The sequence below is a fragment of the Maylandia zebra genome, linkage group LG8 (assembly GCF_041146795.1).
Source record: "Maylandia zebra isolate NMK-2024a linkage group LG8, Mzebra_GT3a, whole genome shotgun sequence".
In the NCBI taxonomy this organism is placed as follows: domain Eukaryota; kingdom Metazoa; phylum Chordata; class Actinopteri; order Cichliformes; family Cichlidae; genus Maylandia; species Maylandia zebra.
In genome coordinates this window covers 26,398,971-26,410,546 of record NC_135174.1, presented here as the reverse complement: position 1 = coordinate 26,410,546, position 11,576 = coordinate 26,398,971, and the positions used below count along the sequence as shown (strand labels likewise).

Below are 11,576 nucleotides of genomic sequence, written 5' to 3'. Positions count from 1 at the left end.
CCAACCGCTCGTTCACTTAACACTTACTAACACAAGCTTTTTCTGGGCTCTTTGCATGTGCAGTGAGCGTTTGGAGTGTTGGTAAGAACAGCCGCTCGCGGTTTCGTGCGTAATTCCCCCCCTCTCCCTAAAAAAAAAAACAAAAAGTAGGCGATGGAGGCTCTGCGCAATTCCTGCGCCGTGCGCGCCTCGTTAATGTGGCTGTACTTGTGTGGCTTTATGTTCGTGAAAATGAGGGATCACCACACTCCTGGAATAGTGGGATTACTTTCATGAAATCACTTAAGCAAAGTGGGGATTTTTTTTTCTTTGTGGGGCTGACAGGAAGCGAAGAGGAGCTGCTGCGGAGTGGCACCCACACTGGAAATGACGGATTATCAACAAAGGTAAGGGCACCATGTTTCTGATATTCCTGCTGGTGCTGCTGCTGCTGCTGCTTCACTGTCACTGCAGGCCTGATGTTTACAAAGCTGGAAACGGGGAGATCTGTCTTTAAGAAAGGGAAATTACCCTCTCCAAAGCATTTTATTATTCCGCTTGCGCTGTTTGTGCTATTCACAACCAGTTGCTGCACTCTCTGTTTAACCCCTGAGGTGCTGCAATTCCTTCACACGCCAAATATTTTCCCTAAAATGGTGAAAAAAGACTCTTTTGCCGAGTCTGAGGCCTGCTGGCGACTAGTGTTGTATAACCAGGTGGCTTCAGGCCAGGCAAGCTTGACTTTGATGATGATGATGGTGATGGTAAAGGGCCTGTGCTACAGCTGAGTCATGTTTTTCTTGGGGGTAAAAAACAAAAAGATCTCCGGCTACACGTTTTTCACTCTGCTGATTGATTTATTCGGATTATTGTAATTCATTTTTGTGCTTTTATTCTGAAGAAATCGATTTATGCTGATATTGCGCACCGTGTCCTAGTTGTATCTTTTCGCCTTTCTGCTTTTCCCCCCCTCACATTTTTGATGTAGCTTTAAACAAATATTCGCTCTGATGCATCCTCGTCCTGATTTTGCACAAAACGCGGAGTCAATAATCACCGCTCTTCTCTTTTATCGATTTATTTTCTATTTCCGGCGCCTCTGCAGGGTGTTCTGCGTCCTTTTTGATGCTGGGAGTTTATGGCTGAGGCCATAACGTGACGGGAAAACACGGGATTGCCTCTTTGTTAGTCAGTGTTTCTCCAAATGTCCAGCAGCTGTCCAGCACCGGGCTGCAGGGACTGCGGCCTGGCGGAGAGGCGCCAATCCAGCTAAAGATTAAGATTTGATTTCATCTCAATTCTGATCGAAATATTAAAATATAAAATGTTTTCAAAGCAGACATGACGCAAACAGAAAATCTGTGGGCCAAGGGCGCAAAATCAAAGACAAGAGGCGGATTATTCATTCCTGATTATTATTATTTTCCCTCCGTCTATGAAGCTCTTATACAATTTATGTGTTTTATACTCACGTTAGAATACTTTTAAAACTGCTTTTTTTCTGGGTTTTATTCAGAGTTATTGGCTTTTTTTTAAAAGGGAAACTAACTGAACAGAAGGAAATAGAATAATTTATTATAAATGCATTTTCCTTCCTTTTTGAACGAAATTCTGCAAACTTTACATTTCGAAAAGCGACTTAGCTTCAGAATGGAAGCAAAATTTGTATTTTATTAATTATAACAATCAATCAATACGAGTTAAATGATGGACAGAGAAGAAAAACACAGAAGACTAATAACAGTCGCCTTAATTTCCCTCCTCGTTTGCTCTTAAATACAAATTAGTTCATGGGTGAAAACAAAGAAACGAAAAGCAGGCTCCAGGCACCTGAGACGTCTTTCAACCCTTCATACTTACCAGTTTTTTTTTCTAAGTGTGAAATTGTTGTCCACTTCATCATGGTGTGTTAACGTGATGATGATGATGATGATGATTATGATGATCCTGAGTGCCGGCGCGTGTCCTCCCCGCTGCTCTCTGCACGTCTTCGTGGACTTCAGTCAGTCAGGGTTGAATCAGGATGAGGTCTCACCTTCGAAGAGTGAAATATATGCATCACTGACGCAGGTTTCTTGCGTCCATGTGGATCAGTTGGTGCTCGTTTTAAAGGGTTTACTGGCAGAAGAGTTTTATTCCAGACTTTGTTGGCTTTAGTGAATTATTAAAGGAGATGGAAGTGAAGGTTAGAGGCTGAGCGAGACTCAGGCTGTGCGTAAATGTTTTGCTTTTTTGCACCGTGTGTTTGTGTGTGACAGAGTGTGGGAGAGAGGGGGCTGGATTGCATGAAACAGGGGTTATATTTAGGCTTTAAAAAAAGTATAAATATATTTCTATGAGTCTTCGCGTCTGTGTGAGCGTGTGCGCGAGCGACAAGCTCGAGCGCTTCATTTCGATTCACCGGGGACTCCTGCGCGCAACAAGAGCCCCCCATGGGTGCAATAGTGCAAGCACAGACGGCGGTGATTGGCCAGAGGTTGATCAGATGGTACACTTCCCCTCTGTATTCAGTGGCACCTCACAACCCCCCCTTTCAGCAAAAACCAAATCTCCGATAAAGTAATGGCAAAACCACTTGGACTATAAAAGACAACAAATCATATTCCTCCGGAGTATATACACCCCGTTGTCCACCCAATGAGTTCCTATTTTGTTAACTCAACTTTTCCCGTGTCTCTGCCGGGAGGACAGGACTCTCTCCTGGGTCAGATACCGCTTTATTCCTCGGGATACACCGATCCGTTAAGACACTACTCCAACGCGGCCACATATGGAGCAGCCAACATGCAGGAGAAGGTTTACCCGGCGTCTTACTACCAGCAGACGGGCGCAGCGGCCGCGGCCATCTACGGCCGGGCCGGCGGCGGAGCGCCCTGCGACTACAATCCGGTCGGGACTTTCTACAAGGACGCGGAGGGCTCGTGCGCTTTCTCGAGCCGCGAGGACCAGCCGCTGTTTGTCACTCAGGAGCATCAGCAGCGCAAAGCGGAGTGCCCGGAGCAAGCTGTCAGCATGAGCAGCAGCATCGACGACAAGTCGTCCACGCTGATCTACCCGTGGATGCAGAGGATGAACGCCTGCTCCGCCGGTGAGTACTCACGGCCGTTAGAAGAGGCTACCTGCCAGGTGTGGAAAGCCTTTCAGATCATTGCGAGCAGCACAGCGCGCGGAGACAGAGCCGAGCGGGAAGTTTGTGTTTTTGGCGATTGCACACGGAGATTCGTGCGCCTTCGGGGCTTTTGGCTACTACTACATCATCAGCACAACACAGGCACGGGCTGCATACTCGCGCGCACACACACACATTCACTACATTGCGCGCACGCACACGCACGAACTCAGTGGGCCTACACCACCCGAGCTTCAACCCAAGAGCTCCCAGCTCGCGTCACATGGCCCCTTTTTGGATTTTTTAACGCGCCTTTTGGCTAAAAAACTTAATTTAACGTCCCAAACACGAACAAAAAAATATGAATTTCACTGCAAATTAAAGGAGAAAACAAGCCTGCCTCTGACTGCACGTGCACAATGCGTGCTTTAGATGACACAAGAGAGCCAGTGCATCATTTATTATACAGAGACTGCGCTGTACTAATGACACTTTTCTGAAAGGCTTACTGTAACAGGCGCCATGTGGGAAGTTTAAGAGATATAATGGGACTACTATCGTAATATCACATATATATGTGAACATTTTTTTTAAACAAGATAAATCTGCACCTACAGAAAGGAGAAAATATAAAATAAAAACATACATTTTGATTTTTTTCGGACTTTTGCGCAGAACGGTTTTATTTTGTTTATTTGTATTTACTTAATTATTTAATTTGGATGCATCACTGCACACAGTGAGTGCGTTTTCCTCCCACACTTAACATTTAATTATTAACACATGACTTCATTTTCATTGCAGGCCCGTTTGGCAGCAGCGGCCGCAGGGGCCGACAGACCTACACCCGCTACCAGACTCTGGAGCTGGAGAAGGAGTTCCACTTTAACCGCTACCTGACCAGGAGGCGCCGGATAGAGATCTCCCACGCCCTGTGCCTGACGGAGAGACAGATCAAAATCTGGTTTCAGAACCGCAGGATGAAGTGGAAAAAGGAGAACAAACTCCTCAACCCCTCAAAGACGCCCGAGGAGGAGGAACAGGCGGAGAAAAAGAGCTAAAAGGACACTTAAAATAAAATAAAATAAAAGGCATGTGTGTGTGTATGTGCACACTCCTGACATAAAAAAAACAATGTATTATTCCTTTGTAGATACAAAGTGCTGCCAAATCACATGTTAGAGACGTGTAGAGTTTATTCCAGTATCTGCACAGTGACTGTGTCCGCATTAGGTTAAAAATCAGAAACCAGGTCCTCCTCTGTTTGTCCTGTGTGTGCTCGTGCGTTTATTTAGGGGACTATGCAAAAAAAACAAAACAAAAAAACAACCCAAAAACAAATAAAATCAAATAATAATAAAAAAAATCCGCCAAAATGTAAATAATTTTTAGTGTTTGGTTCATGTTGTTACCTCATAATCGTGTAGGCCTACTGAGTTCCTTTCTTTGTTTTAATGTTGATTTTATTTTGACATTAAAAGAGGAGTTTTCGTCCTTTTAACTGTACATCCTGTGGCTGTGGTCGCTCTGTGATAGTCTGTAGGCTTGTTTTGTGCCATTAAAAAAGAAGAAAAGAAAGAAATTTGTACAGATGTTACATGTTATTTATTGTCTTCGATGCACATCTGGATATTGTGTGCAATATTTTGTTTAGGAAATTGTACATAGAAATAAAGGCTTTTTGATGTATATTGGAAATTCTGGTTGTCTATTATTATTATTTGTACGAATATTATCAGCAGTAGCGGTGCCATTAGTAGTTTTAGTAGTAATGGTAGTGGCTCAGCGTCTGCTCAGCTTCTTAAGCCACAATAAAATCATATAATATGGCGTAAAAGTGAAAATTTCCCCCTTTTTTTGGATACTTTTGGGTAAAGTGCGCGAGTTTGGCTGAGAGCTCGCTGTTTTGTGCTACCTGAGCCTTTTGTGGCCTGCGTTATGAGTGTTACATAAATGATGGATGACTCCGGGGGCCCTGACAGCGAGTCCCGGCGGGGTGCTACCGCAGCTGTCCGGAAGATGGCGCTCTCTGCCTGCGCGGCTCTCGGGGCGCAGCGGGGAGGCACCATTGACTGGAGCCCTAACGACCATTATTTCGTCATCATTTGTAACCATGGAGCATGAATTACCTCTTGAAGTCATCAGTGAGGATTTACGACTGGTCAACAAAGGCACGTGATTCCCGAACGCTCTCCCATATTTGGCCGCATACCTGGCAAAGTACAGTAGGGCTTCATTGCTTATAATTCATGATTGCATCCATAAATCGTGCAAGCACACAGGATTATAGCGACAAAGATCTACAAATCGAGGCTTTAAAAATCCAAGCAAATGAGCTCTTACTTTGTAAACTCGTTCTCAGGGCGCTATCCAAATGGCTCCGACTATCAGTTACTAAATTATGGGACTAACGGCGCTGTGAGCGGCTCCTTCAGAGACCCTGGCACCATGCACTCCGGGTCTTTCGGCTACAACTACAATGGCATGGACCTAACCGTGAACCGCACCAACACCGGCGGCCACTTCGGGGCTGTGAGGGAGGATGCCCGGGGATTTGGGGCGGACGCCCGCTACAGACAGACGCCCAACTGCTCGCTGTCGTCTCCAGACCCGGTGCAGCCGCCGCCGCCGTCGTGCGCCACAGCCAGCCGGGAGCAGCTGGAACTAAAAAGCCCCTCTCCTCCCTCTGACCGGAGCGCGACCTCGGGCGGCAGCAGCCTCAACAAAAGCAACAGCGCTCATTTCACGGAGATAGAGGACGCCACGGTCGCATCCGAGAGCGAGGAGGGCGCGCATAGCAGCGGCGGCGGAGGCGGCGGAGGCTCCTCCGGCACGGCACCGCGGGCGCAGCAGCAGCAGCAGCAGCAGCACCAGGAGCCCAACGCCACCTCCTCCACTCCCACAGCAAACGACTGCCAAACGCCACAAATATTCCCGTGGATGCGGAAGCTGCACATAAGCCATGGTAGATTTCCACCTCTCTTAATATTTAGTTTTGAAGGCTGTCACGCTGACGGTGTGCCATAAATCTGTCAGGTGTTGCATGAGTGAGCAGGCTGGCGTGGAAGGAAGAATTTAGAGGCAGAATCAGTAAGAGAAAAAAAAAAATCTTTGTGGGGTTGTTTGCTTTAAATGCCGCTGGAGCCCGGAGGAGGTGTGGGGTGTAGTGAGCTGTGCTGGCCCAGAGCTGCAGAGGGAAGGCTGATTGTTGTGTTGTGTTATGTGTCGTGTTGGTTGCATGCTTCCACCCATTTCATGCTGTGTGACCCCCCCTCTCCGTCCATTAAATCACAGCGAAAAGCCCCCCCACATTAAAAAAAAGGGAGAAAAGACAGAAAAGAAAGTGTAGTTGTTGGTGTGCAGTGCGGTTGCTAATTTTCTGGATTTTCTGTAAAATTGTAGATATGACTGGACCTGATGGGAAAAGGGCCCGAACTGCGTACACCCGCTACCAGACGCTAGAGCTGGAGAAAGAGTTTCACTTCAATAGGTACCTAACCAGACGGCGGAGGATAGAGATAGCCCACGCCCTGTGTCTTTCCGAAAGACAGATCAAAATCTGGTTTCAGAACCGCAGGATGAAGTGGAAGAAGGACAATAAACTGAAAAGCATGAGCCTCGTAACGGGAGGGAGCGCCTTCCACAACTGAATAACTTTTTGGTGGAGTTAAAAAAAAAACACAGAAAGAAAGAAAAAAAGAAAAACATAATAAGTTAAAAAAAAAAAAGAACCCATGAGTACTGTAAAGCTATTTAAAGCGCAGCACCTTCCAGCATGCCATTGTGATAGAAAAAGAAGTATTCTGTGGTCTTAAAATGCCATTTTTAGTTCACTGTTGTTGTAGCTTAGATGTGGAAAATAAGATGTAAATATCGCAGGGCTGGGGAGTTATCTGTCCATCTCTCCTCTCTCTTTCTGTCTCTTTCTGTCTTTCTCTTGAAGGTGTTTCAACTTGAGCTCTTTATTGTAACTTCTCCGCGGTCTAACAGGAGTAAATTCATTGTACAGTAAAAACAAAACAAAACACACGTTTAAAAAAAGGAAAAGAAAAGAAGAAGTTTCCAAACCACATGCTGCTCTTCATTGAATGTAATGTATTCCGGGGGCCATTCAAAGCGCTTTAGTGTAACTTTTACTGCTATTTTTGATGGTTAACTTGTGGCCAAGATCCATAAACTTTCAAGCCAATGTGTAGCTCTAGGATATTTTGTGCATCTGTTATTATTATTATTATTATTATTATTATTATTATTATTATTATTATTACCATTGTTTAGGACTAATTATGAGCAATGCAAATGTATTCAACCTGTCAATGTGATAAATTTTTAGTGCAAAGGGTTATTCTGTGGATAGGCAGTGATGTAAGCTTTTTTCTCCAATAAGCTTTTTGTATTTGTAAGTGAACTCATAGCGCTTGAAAATAAAGTTTCTCTCAATTGCTTTGAACGTGTCTCGACTGTCTCATCGATTAGAATAAAAACAGATTAGGTTTTTCTTTTTTAAAAAAAGGCAGGCCATATTTAAGTGGAGATGCGCAACTTTTTCTGTGTGCGTGCGTGTGTATGTGAGTGTGTGTGTGGCTGCTTTTCACCCGCATTTAACTTATTAATGATTAACCTGAAGTATTTGTTAAAATGTCCCACACACAAACAAGATTTCGGGTCAATTTTTGACGCATTGTTTTTGGCGCAGACACAGTGAAAAATAAGACTTTTTAAACACTTACCTCTCTGCAGCGAGATGTTTGCCATGTGGGAAAATATGTTGCTGATAAAATCCACCTTTAAAAAAAAAGAGGGGGTAAAGCTTTGGCTTTACAGGTATATAGGCAAGGCTGAAGTTGGTAAAAATCCCCCTTACCAAAGATTGTATAGGCCTATATTACTTACAGACTGTGAAAAGTCACGTGAGGTCCATAAAGTTGGTTTTATGGTTTTGGGGAGTAGACAATGTACTATATAATTCACAACCTTGAATGAAAGTGACGGCTTAACTGCGTGGATGGGACTGCAAAGGCTGGACTGGGGAAGGAAGTGGTGTCCACTCATGTTTAGTTAGTTTAAGCTGCTGCGCGAAAACTTCCAATAACTGTTACGCATTAAAAGAGTGTGGCTGCTAAAATGTTATTTTAAAAACAGTCTAAATATTAAGATTTAATTGCGCAAATTTTAGTTCTGATTTTGAGCCACAGAGCCACATTATTTGTCACTTTTATCATGAAAATCCTAAACGTTTTGCTGTTTGAACATCCTCATTTAGAGGCCCCTGTTTCTGCTCAGCGTGGACACATACTGGCCGATTTTCATACTTAAAAGAAAGTAATCCAAAGTTTCTTTTTCAAACACAAGCTGATTTTTTAGGAGGGAAAATAAAATCTCTTGAAGGCTAATGAGAAGCTTTATAGAGCTGCCATGCAAAAACGAACTTGAGCGAGGTCCTGGAGTGATTTATCCGAATCTGTCAAGTCACCGAGCGGCCAAAGGTGAAGTCTCGGACAACTCTGAGCTGGACACAGGCTTCACTGACTTTACATAAAGAAAAGCCAGGCTATGTGGGTCCTGGAGTGCATTGTCTAGCGGCCACTAATAAAACATAATGATATTATGTGCAGGAAAGCAAAAGACTGCAAGAGACTTCTGCAATATTTCCAAAAGTATTTCCAAACTAATTTCAGGTTTAAGAAAAAAAAAGAGTAAAAAAGTAGTGGTGGGCTATATGGGTCCCAGACATTTTCCACATATTCATAACTATTAAGTGGCAATTTAGCCAGCGTAATGAGTATTGCATATTGATAGGGGTAATCTGTACCCGGATCTCATGCATAATTCATGGCGGCGGGGATCATCGCTGGGTCAGGAGACGGTAGAGACTGCAGCACGCAGATGCGTCAGGAGGAAGACTTTGCACTGTCACCACCGAGGCTCAGGAGCGCAATAACACGGTGCTTTTGCACAGGAGAGAAGAGGCTTCAATGCTTATATTTCTCATATTTTTCACAGTTTATAATCAGGGTTTCAATCACTCCAAAGCAGCTGCGTAAAATTAACAGAATTCAGCTCCACTTTGCGCTTTTGTTTGCGAGAAAACTGAGTTTAAAAAATGTGGCGATGCACGCTGAGTTATATATCTCCTGTATACATTTACAGAATTTAGAATTTAGCACAAATATTGAAGTCTTAGTTTCAAAATCAGCGAATAGAAATATATATATACATATAATGTTGTATACCTAATAATAGAGAGCGTAAACATAAGGAGTTTGTATTTATTTGCACATAAATGTTAAAATCAGCCAGTCACTGTGAACGACTTTAATCAAAATCATAAAATGCATGAAACCACCTTGAACATTTTTGTTTGTATGGGTGCTCAACATCTGGAAGGCTGTGTGTGACTTCACAGCTGCTGCGGTTTGTTTGTTTGTGTCCGTGAGGTCTCTGTAATGAGGCGGCTGTGCCAGCAGAGGGCGCCTCAGACCGAGCAGGCTGATGATGGATGAGGTTTCTTTCTGGGGTTTTTGCCTCCAGCTCGAGCTCTTATCATCGGGGGCATGTAAGTTACAGAGAAGAACAGAGAAAAAGACGAGCTTTGTTGATCTGTTATTTCTTTCGGTTTGATCAGGTCGAGTGGAGGGAAACACATTTAATCCTGCGCGCTCTGGGAGTGAAGCTGCTTTTTGATTTAAAAATAATAATAATAATAATAAAAGGTTGGGTTCATTTTTCTTTACGTTAGCTGGAGAGGCAATAATCAGACTGACTTCATGTACTTTGTACTAGAGTATTTCTACTTTGTGTTATGCTCTAATCTGTATTCCATGTTATTCCAAAGGTATTGAGGCCTTTTTTACTGCACCATTTTTATCTGTATTTAAGATCCCAAACATTTTATAAAGTTTTATAAGGTGTTTTAAAAATTACTTTCTTAATGTGAAACTTCTCCTTTGTTTTTAGTTTAAATAACTTTTTAAAGCTCAAACCTGTTAAATTATTTTACATTTTACAGCAAAATAAGAAAAAAAAGCTTCTTTTTCTTTCTTTTTCTGCCGTTAATAACCCCATGGCCTCTCATGCTTATCTTATGACCCCTCTGAGGTCACACAATAACCTTCAATTAGGAAACACTGCCCTAAGCCAGCTGTGTGTCATGTAGTTACACATTTTAAGATGCTTTAATGCCAGCTGATGACCTTGCAGGATTTCTAGTGGTGAGTTCAAACTTCTAATGGAGGACTTTTTGTAATCTTTTGGTATTTACTCTGATTTGAGTGTCTGAGTTTCTCAAAGAGGAATCTGTAGCCTCTGACGGTGAAGTGCATTCAGTCATATCACTGTTATAAATGCTCACAATATTTAAGTCTTACTTCTTATTAGAGAAAGACAGCCATGAGGTCACTGCAGCTGTAAAACATTTGCCCAAACTCAAACCTCTGTGGGCATATTTTACAAAAATGTTTAGAGTTGGTGGCTTTCTAGCTAATAGTTAATAAATCATTAAGTTACTCTTATAGATTTATTATAAACCATAAATAATAACGTTTGGGTGTTAGGGCTGTAGAAGCTTCTTCGGGCTGGTTATAAGAACTGAGTGGATATTTTTTAGAAACTCCCTGCAGATGGTACGGACACAACATCCATTTAGTAACAACTTGTTAGCGTGTATAACTGTAGACCTACCATCAGAACCCATTTAATAATAACTCATTAACATTTATATCTCCAGACCTGATTCATCAAATCCTTTATTATTTGCACATTTCCATCTATAGTTTTTGGCAGTTAAACACATTTATTAATGAGTAAAGAAACCCTTATAACTCCAGGTGCTGTAGTCAATACTCCTTATTAACTTATATAATCACAAATACATTTAAAAAATTACTTTTTTTTAGTGATTTACCTCCTTTTTTAATGACTTATTACTTAGTACTGTTACTTTGAAACATCAATAAGTGCAGATTTGGTCACTTGGTGATCTGAGCAGGTTATCAAAACACCATAACAATGACTTATTCACATCCATGACTGCATGTGTTTGCTTTCAATGAATCTTAATAACCTTTTTATGTTTATAACTGGATACCTGATGTAATAAACCCCTAAGTGTTTGCATATTTCCATTTATAATCACATTCTTTGTGGTTTAACACCTTTATTAATGACACATAAACACTTATAACTGCAGGTATTGTGGTTAATGCTCCTTACTAATGACATTGTTGTTACTTTACTCCTTTAAAAAACGTATTAAGGTGTATACCTGCAGATTTTTTAACTAAAAGTATTTTAATAATGTAGTAACATAAAGTGTTGTTATGTCCAACCTTCTTCTAACGATAGCGTTCATCATTTAAAAGCTCAAACTTCTGTCTAATTTATATATATCCTCAGAACGGGTTATTATGAGCCCATATTAATGACTTATTAACTTTTATATCTGTTTTTAATGACTCGTTGAGTGTGTAACGTGTTGTATCATACCACT

At 42.2% G+C, this 11,576-nt stretch overlaps 2 protein-coding genes across 3 annotated transcripts; both read left to right on the top strand.

The window, feature by feature from the left end:
• The first annotated feature begins 9 nt into the window (after positions 1-9).
• hoxb6b (homeobox B6b) lies at positions 10-4,786 on the top strand. Of its 2 annotated transcripts, XM_076887709.1 has the most exons (3): positions 10-386; positions 2,671-3,067; positions 3,893-4,786. In XM_076887709.1, exons 1-3 carry the CDS (start codon positions 273-275, stop codon positions 4,147-4,149), a joined length of 768 nt encoding a protein of 255 aa, XP_076743824.1. In that variant the 5' UTR covers positions 10-272; the 3' UTR covers positions 4,150-4,786. The 2 variants fall into 2 exon arrangements, with proteins under 2 accessions (XP_076743824.1, XP_004565915.1); XM_004565858.5 differs by lacking the exon at positions 10-386 and having other exon boundaries at positions 400-3,067.
• A 123-nt stretch (positions 4,787-4,909) lies between these two features.
• On the top strand, positions 4,910-6,819 carry hoxb5b (homeobox B5b). Its single transcript, XM_004565859.3, has 2 exons — positions 4,910-6,053; positions 6,491-6,819. The coding sequence occupies exons 1-2, from the start codon at positions 5,420-5,422 to the stop codon at positions 6,736-6,738; spliced, it is 882 nt and encodes a 293-aa protein (XP_004565916.1). The 5' UTR covers positions 4,910-5,419; the 3' UTR covers positions 6,739-6,819.
• Positions 6,820-11,576: the final 4,757 nt, after the last annotated feature.